This window comes from Hemibagrus wyckioides, linkage group LG03 (genome assembly GCF_019097595.1).
Source record: "Hemibagrus wyckioides isolate EC202008001 linkage group LG03, SWU_Hwy_1.0, whole genome shotgun sequence".
Classification (NCBI taxonomy): domain Eukaryota; kingdom Metazoa; phylum Chordata; class Actinopteri; order Siluriformes; family Bagridae; genus Hemibagrus; species Hemibagrus wyckioides.
The window spans coordinates 8,215,941-8,228,968 of record NC_080712.1 but is presented as its reverse complement, the minus strand read 5'-3'; the positions used below and the strand labels follow the sequence as shown (position 1 = coordinate 8,228,968).

Below are 13,028 nucleotides of genomic sequence, written 5' to 3'. Positions count from 1 at the left end.
CCTAAAAAATCTCAGAGTAGCTTTTGTAAGGAGAACAATGAAAGCCGAGTGCCACAGCTCAGTGCCTTTGTCCTGAGTAATTATCATACTCTGCAGGACTGTGTGAAGCTCTGCCAAAAAACACAGGAAGCATTACGCAATAATAAAGAGCCTACCAGTCCAATGTCTATACAGTGATAATGTGGATGTTCATTCTTTAGTAATGTTCATTCTTCTGTAATTCACTGCCACTGCATGTCTTACACCTTGAATGCATTGTGAAGCAAATTAAAGTATTCTAAATAACTACAACCACAAATGCTGTACCTACAAGTAGCTATATTGTCATGCAAAGCTGATGGAAGTTATGCAACGATTGTTACTGTGAAATGAATGAGATTTAGAATTATGCAACATCACATCGCCCGTGGAACATCTCCCTGAAAGGCCGAGGGCATCATGGGCAAAATGTATATGATAAATTTCAAAACAAACATGTCCTAGGATTTCTGGTATCATTTTTTACTTTTTAATATATATTTAAAAAATATTTTGCCTTTTTTTCTATACTTTAAGATTCCTATGAAAAGTGTATAAATAAATGTAAATGAAGCATCATTATATGGTCTCCTTAAATCACCTCAGATTACCCACTTTTTTCAAACAGAGTGGAATTTCATTCCACTTAGACTCAGTGAGTTTCCTGTATCCCAATTAACACATTTAAGTTTTATTACAAAGTAATTAACTGATTATTAACCGATTTTTAGACTGTATACACCAATGAGGCATAACATTATGACCACCTGCCTAATATGGTCTTGGTCCCCATTTTGCTGCCAAAACAGCCCTGACCTGTCATGCACTGTGTATTCTGACACCTTTCTCTCAGAACCAGCATTAATGTCTTCAGCAATCTGAGCAACAGTAGATCGTCTGTTGGATCGGATCACACGGGCCAGCCTTCGATCCCCACGTGCATCAATGCGCCTTGACTGCCCATGACCCTGTCACCGGTTCACCACTGTTCCTTCCTTGGACCACTTTTGATAGATACTGACCACTGCAGACTGGGAACACCCCACAAGAGCTGCAGTTTTAGAGATGCTCTGATCCAGTGGTCTAGCCATCACAATTTGGTCCTTGTCAATTCCTTATGCTTGCCCATTTTTCCTGCTTCTAACACATCAACTTTGAGGACAAAATGTTCACTTGGTGCCTAATATATCCCAGGTGCCATGATGAGGAGATAATCAGTGTAACTCACTTCACCTCTCAGTGCTCAGATTCTTATGCCTGATCTGGTGAGCTGCTATAAAATAATAAGAGAGGGTGGAGCTGGAGTCTTATTGCCTAGTTTCTAAGACGGTTGGTGCAGAATGAATTATAATATGTGTTACACCTTCATGTAGGCAGTTGTTTATGTGTGTGTTTGTGTGTATTTGAGTGTGTGCACTATTATTAAGCTATAACTGAGACACAAAATGCCTAATGCTAACGTGCTTACACACCTGTAGATAGGTGGTGCCCACATAATATATATAAATATATATTTTCCCATGATTCCACTTGCACAAATCCCTTTGTGAAATCGCTCAGGTATTAAGATGCCAGACATACTTTATGGGAAATTGCACAACTTTGCAGCACTTGCTCGAGTTCCTCTGTGGTGTTACAGTCTGGTGATAGGATTAAACTAGTGTGTCTACTGCTGTGAAATAAAAGCTGGAAATCCTGCTTACACACTACCATAGTGAGAGAACAATGGCATCTTTCAGCAAAGCTTTGCCCACATAGCGGTTATGCCAAAGAGAAACAGGCAAAAATGACAAGAGCGTTAAGAGCCTCTCATTTATTTACTGTTATGCAACAACTCTGCCATATTCCAGATTCTTATTGGTCAGAAGGTGTTGATTAATTTCCTTTGACAGTAGTTCCGGCTGCAGGGTTTATAGATAAATCAACAGCGACATACTCTGACTACGCTGTTTGTTATACAGTTTTGTGAAGGAAAGTATATATCACTCATCATATTTAGCTTGTTAGTTTGTTGCTTAAACACACAGAGGACAAAAATGACGGAATTCCAAGTCCGATGTCTCACTTCCGAGTGGAATGCAGCTTGTAAATTGGATGATTGCATGTTCTAAGACTAAAGGTAAACATATATAAGGGTGCTTGTTTATCATTTATAGAAGCAGTCTGCAGTGTCAGCTCTTTCAGTCAGTCTGTCTTCCACCACAGGAAAGTCTTCAGGACAAGGTGATTTTTTACTTGTCTTAACTTCAAGAGAGAAGGTGAAGTACTGAAGCAAGCAAGGCCTTTAGCCCTCATCTGCTCAGTTGTCTAAATGAGATAAATGTAAGTTGTTCTGGATATAGGTTTCTGCCAAATGCATGCCAATTACATTTGTGATGATATCAGTAATCCTGCTTATACAATGAAGTGTTCACATATCTTGACAATATTTTTCATCACTATTCTGCACGAGAGTCTTGACATATTTCCAGTGCAAGTGCTTGTTTTGATAAGACTGAGTAATCTTCCTGTCTGAGTAAAAACTCTTACAGGAAACCACAATACATTGTTGTGGTATTCTCTTTACATGTAATATCTTGATCTGAGCTAGTGACCCTGGCTGTGTGCCATCACGTAAAACTTTATCTGTCTCAGTTGGTAACACCAACACCATGACACACCCCATGCAGTATCTCTAACATCCAGATGCTCCATCAGTCTTCCTATACACAACATACCACCAGCACATACATCTGTCTCACCATAAGAACATTCCCATAACCTCATTCTCACAGTCACCAGATCAGTTATTCCCCCAGCCCTACCCTGGTGTTTCACAGCGTTGCTTAGGTAAGCATTTCCCCTGCATGAACACACCTGAGTCAGCATTTTAAACACTTGATGATTAGTCACTGAGTTGAATTGTGTGTACAGTAGGCAAGGGAAGAAAAACTGATAACAAGACTAAAATACTGGTTTAGAGAAACTCCATTTTCTCACAGTTCTCAGTGATGTAGATATGGGTAAGTAGATAGTAGAGTTAGTTAGTTAGTTATTTATTTAGTATAGTTTAATTGATATTTTTTTCTTTGCACCTTTTGGTCTGGGGATCGGTTCCTACGTGTCCTCCCTGTGCTTTGGGGGGTTTTCCTCCCTCAGTCCAAAGACATACTTTGTAGGCATCTAAATTGTATAGAGTGTGTATGATTGTGCCCTGTAGTGGGTTGGCACCCAGGCCAGAGTGTCCGCTTTTGCCCTGATTCCTCTGCAAGGTTTCACATGACACTGTGTTGGATAAGTGCTACAAAAATGGATGGATGGATGGATGGAAGGCTGATGTTTAGGATTGTAGCATCTCAGCCTGCAATGCCACCTCCAAGCCACCAGAGTACTGAACCTCTTCCGGGTGAAGGTCATTCCAGGGTTTAGGGACATTTAAACAGCGTACACACCAGTTGTTTGACATGTGTGTAACCAATGCTTTGTTTTCTGATTCTCCGATTTTAATTCTTTTGCCTTGACTATTTGCCTGCTTATTGCTGATTATTTTGTGCCTGTTCCTTCACTATTTTGGATTACATTTTTGGATTATCTGCCTGGTGTTTAAATAAACTCTGCATATGGATTCTCAACCCTCGGCATCTAGGGCTTCATTACAAGGATCAACAATGTGGTGGTTTGATGTGGCATGATGTAAAGCTCATCAGTTTTCTAATATTTGCAATTAAAAAAATAAATAAAAATAGGGACATCATTTTTTTTTTTTTACCTTTTTATAGGTTACATTTAATGCTGGGGAACATCCATGAAACAAGTTAGCTCCTGTTATCACTTACACTATAATAGCAGCTATAAACACTCCTTCCTTCACCAGCTTCTTTTTTCTCTCTCTCTCTCTTGGAATTAATAAAAAAAAATAATAATAAAAATTCAACTTATCATGTTTCTAAAAAAAAACAGCAAAGTGCAAACTCCTCCATCCTGAAGAGGTTTCCTTGTCAGAAAACCTACATCTTTACTTACTGATCCATGCTCTGACTCTCTTAGAGAACTCCACCATATCAACAGTTTTTATGCCTGTTTATGGAGCTTAAAAGCTGTGGGAGACATATATATGAATCAGATCTCATAAATGCAGATTTGGTGTAAATTAGGCTGAAGGTGAAGTATTCAGGGTTCTGATGGAGACGTAGAGGAAACGCCCCTGTTTAAGAGGTAACTATAGAAGCGATAACAAGGTAGAAAACAAACATATTAACCTTTGTGCTTTTACAGAAAATTAATCGTCAATTTCCGACCAATCAGAATCGAAAACTCGTAGATCTGTGGTATAAAAAAAAACGTTTAAAGGAAAACAAAAGCATGTGCACTAATCTCGCCTACATGTGCTCTAAAAATAAGCCCAGGCAGAAGTGATCTTTATTCTTCACTGGATACAATGAAAGCGGTTCAAATGAGGTAGCTACAGCTTTTATAGACATTTCAACTGTTATTAGAGCCAGAAATATGGCAGCGTTAGCGTGGCAATCCGAGGGCTTAGTCCCTTTCACGTCAAGGAAGTGCACAATCCACCTTGATGAAGATTCAGTCTGCCTATAAAAAAAAAAATACTGAACCAAAAGAAAGTTTCTTCTCACCAAACAAGGTAGATGTTAATCAGTTGCACGATAGTTACATCATCTTTTCTCATCTATACACGGCAAACCACTGCTTTATCAGAGTGATACGCTGTTACATCTTATTTCAGTGTCTTACTGTGGCTGCAACATGCTTATATAACAGAGATGTTTTATTTAGACTGTGTCTATGCATTGGTAAAATGTATTTATACAAAAGAAAAATAACATTTTTTTTTTGCTATACAAATTAATTGCTTCAAGAGCCCAGAGTTAAAGTTACTGGCACATCTCCAAATGACCTGTCACTTTCTGTGTTACAGATTGTTCACACCTCTGGTGGTAGCACGATGTCCTGTAACTGCAAACGGTTGAACTTCAAGAGCACCAGATGCATTGAGCTATGAGAGAAACGTGCCAAAGGTGAAGTCTAATGAACCAACACCACCCTAATGAGTCAAACAGACGTGCTGATTCAACCCTTATCCATGGCCGGATATGTTTATTTAGCTTCTGGAGTGAATAAGCTGCCGTTCGGTGCTTGGATCAGGTTTAGGTTGGTAGAGGTCTGAGCTGCTGATGCAGCGCCCAGTCATAGCTACAGAAAGTGAGAAGGAGCTCAGCTGAAACACCTGAGAAGCTCATGAGAAGCTATTTCAGGGAATCGAGGCTTATTTGATATTTGATGGGTGTATAGTTACTTTGTAAAGGAATCCAGATACATACACACCACTGGGGATCATATAATACTTGGATAGTAGGTACAGTACGTTTATCATTTTTTTAATCGTAATTTTTATATATGCTATTTTGAAAATTAAACAAAGTGCAAAAATTGCACAGGGTGATATTTTCTGTACACCAATCCCTTTTCCAGTAACCAGGCTTTCCGTCACTCATGCTGTCAACACACACCAGGAGAACACTGGCAGTTAGCCGAAAAGGTTTCATATCAGCGGGGAAGCCCTGGCGTCTTAGCTAACTTCTAGTTAAAGGTCAAAGGGCACACCACGGTGCAACTTAACCTAATTCAATACTGCATGTCTGCAAGATCTAGTTTAGACTAGATGAGACAGGAGAGGTCCGGTTTCTCCTGTCTTTTGGTAAGAGACACTCAGTGTAGCATAGCAAAGACATACAGTAAGGTTTAGTACTTATAATAATAATAATAATAATAATAATAATAATAATAATAATAATAATAACAACAATAATAATAATGGCCAGTGGTTTTGTTAAATGTGGTCCTGTTTTTGCATTCACAAAGTCCGACAGGTTTCTACTAAACAGTCAATGCATGACTGAAGCTGACTAATAGAAGCAAATCTTGACTCACAATCTTTCTGGACCATTCGTATATTTCACCAAAAACTGCACCATACATATCAAAATTTCATGCAAATTTTTTTTTCCAGGCCACCACACATTAAATATTGAAATATACTGGTGCCTGTGGTCTCAAATATATGACCTATGCTCTCTATTTGCTTAGTGTACAGCCTCAATTTATTCATTATGGCAGCATGTAAATAATTGTTTTTTCAGCCATTGAATCAGAATGGTATCAGATGACTAAACAATATCTGCAGAGTAATAATCGCACAATTCATATTGTAAATAAATCGTATTATGATTATGATTTTGATTGGGATCAAGTGCTATGATGCAGAGTAAGACCCTTGTAATTTTATAAACGTATAAAACTCAAGCATATGTAATGTCACCAGTTCTTGACATAACCAACAAGCCCTATCTCAGATCAGACAAGGAATTATCTGTGTGGCTAACTCTAATGCTCCCGTGCTAATGGTGGCAGCACACGCACCGCAACAATATCACAGCCCTAAGCTGTTGTGCTGCTATTCCAGAAGTCACCGGATCCCCTCAGCAGTTCAGCTTTCAGCTGCTTATAATATGTATGCCTGCCATCTGCCATGCTTTTAGCTATGTTATGGTAGCAAAACAGCAGGTGGATGCTCGGCAAAGCTAATGAAGGAGGCAAGACAGCACCATACAATCTATTTGCAATCAAGTAGTCTGTTGTGCTGATCTAAGACCAGCTTCATGGAAGTACTGTGGACAAGAACAGGCTGTTCAGAGCGAGAGTGGATCCGAGTCTGAACATTCATTTTGCAGACTGAATATTTTTTGTACTATAAAAAAGAACTGTTACTTTAAAGAGACTCAATTGCTAGTTACTGATTTTTTTTTACAGCCCTGCCATTAACTGTAAAACAACTCTGGCCACAATCACTGCACCAAAGATAATAAAAATCTAAATCTAGAAACAGGCAAAGAAAAAATATCAGCTGGTGAAAAAATTAGCTAGCCGTCTTTCGGTTTTAAGGCATTATGAATTAAAATCCAACAACAAAAAGTCTACTGTGTGAACGAAAGCTTTTAGGTCAAGCACGTTGTGTACTTATTAGACTTGTTATGAAGGTGACGCTTGATATATGTCATCCTTTCCCAATCCAAACTCCTGGATAAACACAAATAAGATTCGGATTATGATCATGTTTACTTTGATTACATGATCTCTGTCTGGCTCTTCCTGGTACCTGTTTTGGTGCTTTGAGGTTTATCAGAAGCCTTTTAAGAATAAATGACGTTAACCTCTATATACAGTATAAGCCACCTTACATTATATCTGTTATTGTATACAGTGGTGTCTGAAAGTCTTAAAGCACTCATGAAAATGCATGTCTGACTTTTTTTTTTTTCATTACAAATAATGCTATCAGCAATACCTTGAGTGAAAAGTAGAATCTTTGAAATATTTGCATGCATTTGAGTGTAGCATTTTAGTACATCCCATTTTTGCTTTATTGACATTTTGCTTGCATTTAATTAGTGACCCAGAAATTATGCAGTATCTTAAAACATTCAAGAAAAACATTCTGTTTTGGTTTTATCTTCAATTCCATTTTCTATACCCGCTTTATTCCTAATTAGGGTCACGGGGATCTACTGGAGCCGATCCCAGCGCACATTGGGTAAAGGGTAGGGGTACACCCTAGACAGGTTGCCAGTCCATCACAGGGCCACATATAGACAGATAACCACTCACGGGCAATTTAGAATTACCAATCCACCTAATGTACATGTTTTTAGACTGTGGAAGGAAACCAGAGTAAACCCATGCAGGCATGGGGAGAACATACAAACTCCACACAGAAAGGCCTCTGTCGGTTCGAACCCGGTATTCGAACCCTTCGAACCCCAAACAGTGCTAACCACTAAGCCACCATGCTGCCCTGGTTTTATATTATTTATTTATTTACAAAAATTGGTCTGTCCGAGCTGCTACAGGAAGGCATTTCATATATAAGGGTGTAAACCTTAGGCTTCCATATAATGATAAGATTTAAATTTATACGGAAATGATTTGCTAATACCACCTTTCTAGTTTATCAACACAATATGTCTTACACACCAGTAACCTGTACTTTTTCAATAACATTTATGATCAGTAAGAAGTGATGCATTACTGCTGCCTCAATTTAGAAGGTATGGCCATTAATTTTTTTTAAACAATAATAAAAAATTAATAAATGAATAAATAAAATGTGTGATATATATACATATATATATAAATATTTAGATATTATTTAGTAGCATTTTATATTAATATATTAGTATTAATGCTTACTTTCTAAATAATTTTTATTAAATAATATTTTCAAAATAACATATTGACATATGCTAATGACATTAATAATGTTGCTATTAATGCATTAATAAATTAAGATATTAATATAATATATGTAAATCATATATTGCTCCCAAACTATTATAAATTATTCAGTTACTACTATGAAAACAATATCTAGGCATTTCGTCATGCTAAATTATCTTAGGATCATAGGCTCATTCTAGGAGATTCTGCAGTTAAAACGAGAGCTTTAAAAATTGATGAAAATCAATGGAAGTCTTTAGGGGGGATTTACTTCTAGGGAATATGTACCTCTGGAAGTAGGACCTCAGGTATTCGCCTTGTCTCACTTATTTATGTGTGTATACTGTAGAAATAGTGCCGTTAAGTATACTGTTAATAAGTCTAGCACACACTCACCTGCCCACAGTGTCCATGCTCCCGATGGGGCTGAGTTTAGGAGGGTTCAGATCCATGCTTTCCTCCTGAGAGCTCCAGCCCAGAGTGTGGAGTCCAGATTTGGCTCTGTGCTCTGGAGACTGGGATAAATGTCTTGAGAATGGAAGACCTGTGGAGGGAGCAGGCTGAGGTACTGATCTCAGTGCTGCTTCACCTTTCACCCTCTTCACCTGACAGAGAGAGAGATAGAGAGAGAGAGGTTAACACATGAACTCAAATACACACTAAGACTGATTTAACCAAAACATTAGTCTTCTTCTTGTTTTCATGTAGGACACACACTCCAGGATTCCTTAACCAGAAGGAAGGAAGTGTCAGAAAGAGGAAGCAGTAGATATTTCTCTTACCCTGCGAAACAAAATGGGCTGTAATCCTGAAGCAGTGGAATAGAAAAATCTCATGCGGATGAGAGCGAAATCAAACTCGGCTGTCCTCATTGTGTTCGCGTGAATAGAGATTATCTTAACTCAAAAACACTGATAGACTTTCCAAAAGCAGAAGAGATGTATCGCTGATAATAGTGATGCAGCTTCATCCACTCGATTCCTGCTGTCTAACTACACTCATATATCTCTCTACTCTAGCCCAAATCTAAACCATTGATTTGTGATGCAAGAGCTAATTACATGGCATTAGGCTGCTGACCCTCATACCGCACAAAAAAAGGAAGCGCAGACAATTTGGTTGAAATCTGGCATTAAACAAGGAGGAAACAAAACAGTGACAGCACAAAATCTGATATTAGACATCAGATATCAAACGATATCAGAATGGAGGCGACACTTTACAGAAACAGCTGCTACAAGGATCAGCCCATAGAAATGCCCCATCATTAATATAATTCAGGTTAGTTCAGAGATCTCGTAAGATCTGTCCAAGATTCAATTTGTTTTATTTTGTGCAAACGAAACCGAAAGAAAATGTCCGAATATAAACTACGCCCCTAATTCTAACCGTAACCATAGCTGTAATTCTTTAATCCGGTGCGGCTGTTACAAATTTCACAAGCGCTAGACAATGGTGGGTGACTCAGTGCTTTTGTGGAACTGAATGTAGCGCATCGTGAAGAAACAATTCTCTTGTATTAAGACACAAGGCTTTTGCACAACTTTCGATGTAAAAAGTAAACACAATTTGACATTGTTTTGACATTCAAGATAACATTTATTCAAAGTTTAGCTAAAAACAATATGTCCTACAGTGGTTCTGAGCCATTTGGTATTAATATATAATAATAAAACCATTCTTAGCTTTGGATTTTGTCTGATGATGACACTTTGTGGTCTTCAGGCTTAAACACTGCAAAACCACAACCAGTAAACAAACCACCATGAACTACATCCCATCTCCTACTCACCAGTACAATTCAATCTGAGTGTCATTAAAGCTGCTGTAACTTTTTGAACTAAGTAGCATAACTGAGTAAATGAAGAAAAATAGCAATTCTCTAAAAGCTTATTATTTTGTTTGGATTGTTTTTTAGACACATAGGGCGTATGCAACATCCTTAGTCACTAATATAATACCATTGCAATGTATTTTTACTTGCTACTTACATATTTCTACAAGACTTAAATGTTACATACTGCTGCTTTAAGTACTTTCCTGAACAGCAGGTTGGGTTTTTGTGTGTTTGTGTATCAACTAGTCCTGGACTTTGACTATTTTGTATCCTGACTTAGACTTGAGACTCGACTTGGACGTTATCAGCTTAGAACCCTAAATAGACATATTTTCCAATCCAATCCACTGGGGGTATCTTATTCCCTGTGTTAACTGACATGATGCAGATTTTGTACATTGCATCTCTAATGTTTAGCATGACTTGGCAGCAGCAGTGAGACAGCTGGCTCGGGTACTAAGAGGATGACAGTATTAGATCAGTGTTGACTTTTGACTGGTATACAAAGCTCTGATATGAGTGTCTTACTGAAAATGACAAAAAAAAAAAGGGGGATCGGTGATTAATGTTTTGTTTTAAGGAACAGGGTTCATAAAGCTCTTGTTATTTGTTCATCACTTTAAACAGTTATTCTCTGTGTATTAGTCTTCATTCATAAAGACATGTATTACTAAACAACTAGAGATTTGTTATTAAACATGAGTAATGACTGCACTGTTAGTTGTTCATATAATGAATTCATAACATAATTCCCATCTTTCTAGTCCTAAACGTAGACCATTAAGTTTTAAGTAGCATCAAGTGACTACAATATTTATCTAGACTCTTCTCTGTTCTGGCACCGAGGTGGTGGAATGAACTTCCTATAAACGTCCACACAGCTGAATCACTGGCCTACCTCTTCCTGAAACACTTTATTTTTCCTTTTTGTTTTAAGTATTGTTGTATGGTGTGTAAATAAACACAGTTTTTTAGATAGTATCCTACGTCTGTGACTCTGGATAAGAGCGTCTGCCAAATGCCAGAAATGTAAAAGTAAAGTTTATGACTTTAAGATCTAATAAAAGCTGAATAAACCACTGATCCTTTATTTGTGTTCTATAATCTAAAGGAGTAGAATTGTTGTCACTTCCTTCCTGTCGATCTTCAACTTTATCACTTGTATCAGTAATGGTTGTGAATCTTTATGACATGACGATGAATTACAAAGCATTATAGCTGCTCTCAGGATTAATAAAGTACAAGTAGTAACTAAATAATTCCATAAAGTCATATAAATGTCTTTTTCTTGATAAGGATGAAGCAGAAAAACAGTCAGGCAGCCTTGATAACTTTACAGCCTTGGCTGGTTGTTTCATTTCACACAACTCAAATTATGGAATAAAACACAACAGGGTATAATGGAAAATCAGCAACCTTCCAGAAATGTTGAATAAACGTCAAATCAGATTCTAGGATTCAACAGCGCTGTGGTATGACGTAATAATGTACTTTGCACATTTAAGAACCATACAGAACCATTCTGTAGTGTGTGTACACTGGGAATGGACCTGGGCTGATGAGATCAAGTCCCTTAAGTGTAATGTGCCTAAAGAGGTGGCAGTAGCATATAATCAACCTGTTCGCTGTGGGCAAAGCTGAAATCGTAGTCACGGTCTATAATAAGGTCATCACACATGCAGGAAGCATCAAAAAATAAAGATAACTAATATCCATAATGGTGAAACAGATGTAAGGACAAATGTGAGAAACACAAAACTAAGGAAATTAGGCTCAGCGGTGAACATGCATGGACAGAGAGATGCATGAGGGTATAAACAGACCTAAAACAGTTGGATACACTCAGAATATGACAACACATCTTAATGATAATACTGTTTTAAAAATGCATTTAGCATTATCCACACTGTGGTCCACCTATTTTAGCATCCCTATACTACAATCTAATATTGTGAGATTATGTCCAGAACAATGAGCATCTTATAATTCATTCATATGATTTCTTTCTTTTGTAAGAACCTTAAAAATAAAGTGTAACCTAAATAACCCAATTCCACTGGTCCTACGTGCTGATTCGAATTATTTCACCAAACCCTTAAGCGTTCTCCTCAGCTGGAGCCGGTCTTACATTTCACAGCCATCTCTCCTTGCTTTTTTTTCCATCAGCATTTCCCAATCGATCCACTGCCCTGCTTATGAGTTACTGCAATGATGTCCTGCAGGCCTTATCTAGGGCAGCTCAGCAGGATGAGCTGTACACCTCCAATCTAAGTAAACAGTTTTAGATTTCAAGCCCTGTATGAAAACACAGTGTACCCTGGTATCTACCAAGGTGGCCCAAGGTGTTACGAAACAGCAGATTTCTCCTTTTTTTTCCGAAAACAGCATCGAAGTTATGAGAGCAGTCAGCAGGTATCAGAGCCTGTGCAGTGTTGCAGCACAAATGATAAGCCTAACAGGCTGATGGGAAGGGGTGTAAATAAAGCTAGTAAGCTCTCACTGAACACTACAAAGAAGTGTCATAAGCCATTTTGAGGTGCTTTAAATTGGCTCTTGCTTTAAACAAAATTTTGGATGAAACGATCAAGGTGATTTTGTGGCAAGAGAAAATATTCTTTCAATATTCCTTTAGTCATATAAATCCATAATAAAGTAAATAAACCAAAAATAGACCAATATTTCTCTCATAACTCTCATAACCTTTCATAAAAAAAGTTACCTTCTTTTTTCTTGGTGTGGGTATTGGGGTTTCTAGGCTCAGCTCCTTTTCTCTTGGTGAGACCTTGTCTTCGACCGCACTGCTCCGTGTGGCCTGACAAAACAGGAAATGATCAATGCCGCATGATTAAGTGATCTATGGGTCAATAAAATCAGTCGGCAGCAATAGACCTTTGCATCC

The 13,028-nt window shown here is 37.9% G+C and overlaps 1 protein-coding gene across 6 annotated transcripts in view; it reads right to left on the bottom strand.

The window, feature by feature from the left end:
- Positions 1 to 13,028, bottom strand: part of fam13a (family with sequence similarity 13 member A) — a 66,921-nt gene that overhangs the window by 35,247 nt on the left and 18,646 nt on the right. For all 6 annotated transcript variants that reach the window (XM_058383564.1, XM_058383573.1, XM_058383582.1 and 3 more), the window contains 2 exons: positions 12,849 to 12,941; positions 8,689 to 8,897 (listed from right to left, as the gene is read on the bottom strand). In XM_058383564.1, coding sequence (XP_058239547.1) covers positions 8,689 to 8,897; positions 12,849 to 12,941 — 302 coding nt within the window. The remainder of the gene's footprint in view (positions 1 to 8,688; positions 8,898 to 12,848; positions 12,942 to 13,028) is intronic.